Source organism: Aedes aegypti, chromosome 2, assembly GCF_002204515.2.
Source record: "Aedes aegypti strain LVP_AGWG chromosome 2, AaegL5.0 Primary Assembly, whole genome shotgun sequence".
NCBI lineage: Eukaryota > Metazoa > Arthropoda > Insecta > Diptera > Culicidae > Aedes > Aedes aegypti.
Window position 1 is genome coordinate 76693761 of NC_035108.1, and position 7999 is coordinate 76701759.

General features: G+C 33.6%; 1 protein-coding gene across 1 annotated transcript in view; it reads right to left on the bottom strand.

The window, feature by feature from the left end:
• LOC5576419 (calcium-binding protein E63-1) overlaps positions 1 to 6152 on the bottom strand; it is a 372289-nt gene extending 366137 nt beyond the window's left edge. Inside the window, exon 1 of the mRNA XM_021841267.1 lies at positions 5814 to 6152. Coding sequence (XP_021696959.1) covers positions 5814 to 5864 — 51 coding nt within the window. The 5' untranslated portion in view covers positions 5865 to 6152. The remainder of the gene's footprint in view (positions 1 to 5813) is intronic.
• Between the last annotated feature and the right edge of the window lie 1847 nt (positions 6153 to 7999).

A 7999-nucleotide genomic window follows, 5' to 3' on the forward strand; every position in this document is an offset into this window, starting at 1 on the left:
TTACGCAAAAGTTTCTGAACGAATTCGTGGTAAAATTATCGACAGTATTCTAGGAGAATTCTCTGAGGGATCTGGAGAACTTGCTCAGTTTTAGGACGTATCCCTAAATATATTTTTGTATTAAAAACAATCTAAAGAAAAATCTCCAGACGTTAAATTCAAAAATTACTTGAAGAACCAAATGAAAAATAATCATTTAGAACTTTCTAAAGTAATTCCTGATGGAATCAATGAAGGATTTCATTTCATATAGAATCTTTGAAGAAACTTAAGTAATACATGTAATGGTTTTTGCATGCATATTTGGAGAAAGTTCTGCAGAAAATCATAATGAAATTGCTGGAGAAATGCCGAGAAAATTGTTTTTGAGGTTTTTGGACGAATAGCTGTACGATTTTTCGAAATAATTTGTAGAGCATTCCAATAATTAACTGTTGAAATAATTTATGAATCTTTAAGGCAGGCCTGCCCAACGTACGGCCCGCGGGCCACATCCGGCCCGCGACTTCATTTTGTGCCGCCCGCGAAGAGCTTGTAGACCCTTCACATATCTGGCCCTGTAGCTGTTCTACTAACTCTACTAACTTGATGTTTGAACATTTCAAAGATTATCATTATAACATAATATTATTCCATTATAAGCTTTTTCATTTTGAATTTTTACATTATTTTTGGTCCTCCTAAATTTACTTGATTAATTTTTCAATCATTCATTTTTTGAGGATTTAGAAAATGAGATTTCTCTAATATTTTTTTCGCAAAGACAAAGACAAAGATTTTATTTCAAATTTTAACAAACGTTGTCGACAAAAAGGCCAAACACATCTTACTGAATGATAAGGTCTCGAACAGCCTCACAGACTCCTGAACACAAATTAAGGCAGGATTGTCACAGAATCTTCTCACACAATCTTTGACGTATTTCTTACAGAATTCTGAAGGAATTTCTTTACATTTTATAACAGGATTTTTAAATGGGTCTTGTTGAGGTTCTAATAAAATTCTAGGGCCAATTATCTTAGAATACTTAGAAATCTCACGAAATCCTGAACCTCTTTTCAAGAACTAGATGAGACTCTGACAAAATCAAAAAAAATTGACTGAATTATGAGAATATTTCCTATAAACCTCTTCACAATAAATGCATCCTGCTCTGAATTTTGACAATACCCTGACCACAGGTCTCACAGAATCTTCAGAAAGACTATCATAGAAGTAAATATCCATTATCAATCCCTCCAAAATAATTTTTCATCATTTTTATTTGACATTACGAAAATTTTTGAAATTACTGCGCCAAAAAAATATGGCTCGCCAAACAATATTGTATCTGAGATTTGGCCCGCGATTCAAAAAGGTTGGGCAGGCCTGCTTTAAGGAAAGGAATGCTAAGGAAAAATATAAGATATCATAGGCGAAATGATTTTAAGAATTCATAGAAGAACCCATAGAATATCCTGGAGAAATTTTTGTACAAAGGCACAGTAGAATTCATAGATTTATTGCTGTGTGTCCTTTGATTAGTTTGTGTTACCGCATTTGGAATGCATTCAAGCCAGATTTGCACGTCAAACGCAATCAGCAATATTTAAAAATATATCTATTGAAGAAATTCAAAATAGTTGAAATTAAAGCTCCTAGACTCCGGAATTCCTTGGGAATAGTTCTTGGACATATTTTGGAGAAAATTCTGAATGAATATTTGAACCATTTCTTGGTGGAAATGAATGCGAACTTTCTGATGAAATTCCTCAAGGAATTCTTAAGATGGAAATCCGTGAAGTCAATACTGATGAATTATTCCTAGAAACTCTTAGAGGAATCTCTGAAATCGCTTAAAAATGTGGTGGAATCCCTGGCATCATTTCAATCTTAAAACATGAATATCAGGAAGGTTAACTAGTGGAATTTCTGGAATATGCCTGACGGAATTATTATAGGAATATGTTTTAAGTTTTATACATGGATACCAGGAGAGTTTAAGATGAGCCCATGGATAAATTATTGGCGAAATCTCTGGAGGCATCTTCAGAATGATTGTAGTTGAAATTCTTAGAGAAATTTCAGGAAACTTCAAATTCTTGGAGAAACTATTTGAAGGATATCTGTAAAAATTTCTGAAGCAATAGCTTAATATTTCCTTAAGCATTAAAAAAAATTTAACAAACATACGTAAGTCATTATCATAGATCGGCGATGGCAGCGTGGCACGGCGACACACAAGTCTAATCTGAGTTTGATCTAGTCTTTTTGAATGCAAAGTCTAAATCAATAATTATTAAAGTTTTCATAGAAGATGGAAGTGAATATTTAAGGCTTGGTTCCAGTAGGAGAGTAAGTGCAGCAAAAATAAAGAAGAATTATGTATACGGATGTACAACAATGACAACATGTTGGTTTTAACAGAAGCTTATAGCTCACTCGATATCGATTTATGACTGTATTCAGTGATAGTAATCACTTGCATTGCTTTGATTTAGAATTGGTTGGTGTTTGAATCTTGAAAAATGTTTATTGCAGTTCATAAACCATATTTTTAATTAAAATTGGAAAAATAAATGGGAGCCAAAAAAAAGTTACGTTATATCGAGGTTAAAATTACGTTATATCGAGTTACGTTATAAAGAGGTTACGTTATATCGAGGTATGACTGTATTGAGTACGAAGAATTTGAAAATTTGCGCCAAATGATCCACTTGCCCCACCATGGTGGGGTAAGTGGATCACCAATAAAACAAATCTATTCTCGAAACTAATATGGTGTAATTATGTATACTAAGAATGATATTGCTCTCGTTCTTGTTCTGAGTGCTAGTTATGTTATGTTTTAATACTTTTAAAATTAAAAATTGTCTTTATTTTATCAAAATGTTATTAAAACTATTTATACATTAGTTTATACTAATTCGAACAAAAAAAAACATTCTGGCTAGAATAGTTTGGAGAAAATTCTTCAATATAAACACATAAGTTATACTGAAGTATTGTAGGATTATTCCTAACGATGTTTTAGAAAAACACTCGCAGTTTAATAATATTAGTGACATTTATTTTTGTTTAACAAACTGAAATTTTCTTATTCTATTTCTGAATGTATTTGTATCATTCGTCTAGAACAATTTATATGGTCAAATAAGGTACGATAATATGTTTTCAATTGGAAAATTTGTAAATTTTGCTTTTTTGCAGCTTAGCTTTAATAAACCACCCCCACCCCATTAAAAAGTAGGGGTAAGTGTACCATGTCCAATATATCTGTATTTATTTATAAAAATCACACATTTTTCATTGTGATTCAATCAATTAGAACTGAAATGTTCACCATGCGTTGAAAAAACTAGTAGAATTTGATTTAAGGCAGAGATATAATGGGTTTTTGATTGACGGAAAACAATTTTGAAATTAATTTATTTTTGCAGTTAACAAGTTTGCTTGTGTTAGTGTACATGTAGTACCAGTTTTGCATCAGTATCAGTGTGGACGTAAAAACATAATCTAAAACGAAGCAATGGTGCGAAAACATTCAACATATTCAAGTTTTTATGTTTATTATAGACAAATGATCCACTTACCCCACTGATACACTTCCCCCACTGTACCTTATATTTTTGAAACTCATCACTACACAACTTATGCAACTTCGCAGAAGTAATTTAGTTCGGTTCAAATTTGCACTAAAATGTTAGTTATTTTTACAGTTATATCTTCGAAGTTATGACTCTCAGATCTCTGAAGAATTTATTAAAAAAAGCTCATAAGTAACAAAATTTTCTTGCCTTTTCCGAATAGGAAATAGGAAACTTTGTGTGGGAAGTTTGTCAAATATTTAGATATATTGGGGACTTTTAGATACTTCAGTAGTAGCGCTTTTGTATTTTGTACAACATCGATCTATATTCGTACTCAGCATCAGCGCGGTGCTTGTGAAGTGTTCAACGGAAAATTAACATAAGATGCAGAATCCGAAGCACCAAAAATATTTCAGTTAGCTCAGTATTTAACCAAATTTTACAACTATTTTTAAAGCATATGAACTCCTGTATAAGCCATGCCTACAGAAAAAATAGTTTGCTATCGAAGTAGGCAAAATCATCCAAAACCACAATTTGATGTTCCTACTTGAAAAAACAAGTAAAAAGATGTTCACACATAGAGTAAGGTGGGGCAAAAGTTCGACCTTAGTGGTATAATCAAAGTTTCCAGGAAAACAATAGCAGTTGAAACAAAACAAATACCATACAGTGAACCTTCAACACATTGGCTATAACTTTGCTGAACAAATTTGTGTCAAAATATTTACTTAATTTTAGTTATAACAATTTCAAAATTGATTGTCTTAAACGAACTCTTGCCCCATCAGTGGGGCAAGAGTTCAAATCTAATGTGGGGCAAAAGTTCGCTGACTAAAATACAAAATATCGATACTTTAATGGCAGGCATACTTCACACCAGCCGTAAACTTAAGTTTGCCGAAAAATACACACTAAATATTCATCTAAAAATTGCCCAAAACAGGGTTAATTGTGATATACTCGAAAATAGCCGTTTTCGCAAAACTAAGTGGAAATGTAAAATTTTGGTTACGTCTTTCGCACGATCAGACAAATTTTGCTAAATATGAAGATAATATGTGGATTTTAGGCAATTTGCAAATTTTTCCGTAAGTTTATACATGGGTCGAACTTTTGCCCCGCTGATTCGAACTGTTGCCCCACTATGGGCTAAATATTGTTTCCAAGCATTTATGCAAAAACGAATACACCTCGAAGCTTCCTTATGATAGGCCTAGGAACGCCCTTACATAAAATATTGTAAAAGATTTTATTTTCAATTAGTTCCATGCAAGGAAAGTTTGACCAAAAATTACAATATTTACGTCGAAAAACAACAAATAGCCATAACGTTTACAAATATCAATCGATTTTTATCATATTTGGAGTAAAAGTCTCTTAATTGAATAGCATTCGAGCCACCATGACATTTATAAGTTTTGTTTTGAATTGAGCTAGAAATCTTAAAAAGCAACTCTTGCCCCACTCGAACTTTTGCCCCACTTTACTCTATTTGGTTATCTAAATCTTCACAGTGAAAGAAAAGCTCGTGTTTGACTTTTAGACTCGGTATTTTGGATTGCCGGTTCTTTAACATTAGTTAATTATGTTCCCACTGGAAGTTAAGTTTTGCTGGTTTGCTTCAAACAATTCCGACTGTAACAATAATTGCAATGATTCTATTGCAAAATTTTGCGCTAAAGATGATTCTCATCGATGAAAAAATTTGAAAAGGTATTTAAAGTACACATATGGACGAACAAACGGTATCACGTCAATGCATTGTAAACTTGTTTAACAGTGTTATACTATGCGTGTTAAAATAGTGAAGTTTACTTAAATCTTCAAGTCGATTTTATTCTATTGAAAAATACATTTTCAAACTTCAAGTTTACAAAATCATTAACCAATCCGAATTTAATAGCACTGCATTACTATATCACTGAACAATTTGAGGCAAGTGCTAAATAATCATTTTGGCATGTATTGTAGGAAAACTGCCGGCTGTGAACCAAATGCACATGCAAATATAACATATCTAGCAGCGCACAGCATAGAGCATATCCGCTGCATCGTTTATGACTACAACATTGTATAAACGTATGTGCTTAAAGGTCTCCCTCATATTGGCAACAAACGTACGCGACTACAAAGTAAATCTATGCTAAGGGTAATCCCAACGAGAAGATGAAGAAGATGCTTGACACATAGTTTCTTAGTCTATGCATATAATTCCTGAATATTTTCTATGCGGTCACTCACCTCATTATTTTCGTTGGACTTGGCGTTCGCTCTATTCACAGTGGCTGACATCTGTATAGGTACCGGTAACGTATCAAAATCAGCTATGCAGATTAATTCACTAAACCACTAAACTTTTTTAATTCGTTAACACTTATTTTGTTGAATTTTCCCAAACTTTTTTAGGAATTTGATCCTTTATTCCTTTTAATTGAGTATCACCAAATTATAAACACTTTTTGTCAAATAACACTTCCCGCACAAATCCCTCAATAATTACCGCGTTTGTGATAGGAATTTTCCGAAAAATCTCAACCGCTAAAAATCCCAAGAAGACAAACAATCGCCACCTATGCACGCGCCCGAAAAAAATCTTCGACTGATTGGGAAAATAAGCCGCACTCGCAGGGGTGCGATCATTTCGCTGACATGGGTCTTTTGCTCGTAAATCGTTCCTACGAACCGCTCATGATCGTCATCATCATCATCATCGTCATCAAACGAAACAAACGAACGCGTAAAGTAGGGCTAGATGTAAACTAGTGGCTACCAACGCCAAACGAATCGGGGAAAATTACAGCCTCTCTAGGTGAAGGAAAACTCGTCTGGTTGGCGCTTGTCAAGGAGACGACTTTGGAGGACACAAATGGTCTGTCGATTAGTGTTATGCTTTATTTCCTGTTTGAATATTCTTTGACTATCATCACCACCACTCAGGTGAAGCTTTGAGCCGTTTATGAGGGGAGAATACCGTGTTGTTTCAAATTTCGAACATGATTTATTTGCCGAACACTCGACTTTTTATAACGATTTTTCAAGAAAACCCCTCAAATTTCTTCACAATTCTTTGAGTCAAGTTGTGAAAATATAAATGTTTACCTTTGAAGTCGACACTATTCGGAAAAAGTTATGTTCGAAATTTGAAACAAAACGGTACTGTAATACGCATCTTTCACCGGCCATATTTCTGTTCTAAATCAAATTCGCCATTCAGTCGCATTGGACGTTGGTACAAGGAGGAATCGTACCTACACCTTTTTAGAACAGACCCATGGAGGCACATGATTATTCATTTTTGTTTTTCGTACTCTCTTAATCTCAATTATCGTAGACCGGCGGCAAATTGATTACTATTCAAGAACTTCTTGTTATGCTATCCCATAGGAATTGAAATATTGTCAAATTAATTTCGACATAACCAAGGTGTTCGGAATATGAGACAGAATGCACACAGTGTTCGGCATTTGAATCAAAATGTTGTTTCATACTTTTACGATAAACACAATACTAAACAAGCTAAAACAAACAAATGTATCGGCACACCCAATAGCTAACAGTTAGACTTTGTGAAGAAAGTTTCACAAATATCAGCTAATTTAAATTAATTAACTCATTACGCGTGGTAAAATGGCAATTTATGCCTATCAGATGTATTGGAAGTCACTGTTGGCCTTGAGTGTTTGGAATATGAATCAAAACGGTGTTCATATGAATAGTTTCGCAAATAATTTATCTGAGCTAGTTTTACTGGTCTCATACTAGAGCAGTACTTCCCAAACTGTGTGCCGCGGCGCCCTGGTGCGCCATAGCACTTCGCCAGGTGCGCCGCAAACGGATTTACAACTTACTTAGCTCTTGTTAAAGTAGCATAATGTAAAAAAAACACGTTAATAACGATGAAAGAAGGCCATAATTGTTTGAAGGTTTGCCTAACAAAGAAAAAAAGGGGCAAGTGGAGCATTCGGTGGCAAGTGGTATGGATTCTAATTTGTCAGCCCTTTTGTTGCGATGATTTTATTGCTGCTATCACTTTCCGATCAAGTTCGATAAATACTTAAAACACCTAAAAATATCAAATAAAAATAAACCTTCCAATTTATAATTTCCCTTATATAGGGAAAGGCCGAAAATGTATTCGAAAAGTTTGCTTAAAAATCGGATTTATATGTATATGGACAGGTTGTTGCAAAAAAGCAAGGCACTTAGTTGAATTTCAGAGTTAAAAAAATACTTTTGGCTTCGAATGTGTGTGTTTCAAAAGAAAAAGATAAATACAAATATTTTTTATGAAATTGCGAAAAAGTTTCAATTTCATCAGATCAGGAACCCACATTTTTCATATTTCCTCATTAATGTATTTTAATTTTGTATACACTTCCACTTTTCACTTATTGTTGATATTCATGTCCAGATTTAAAAAAAATGTT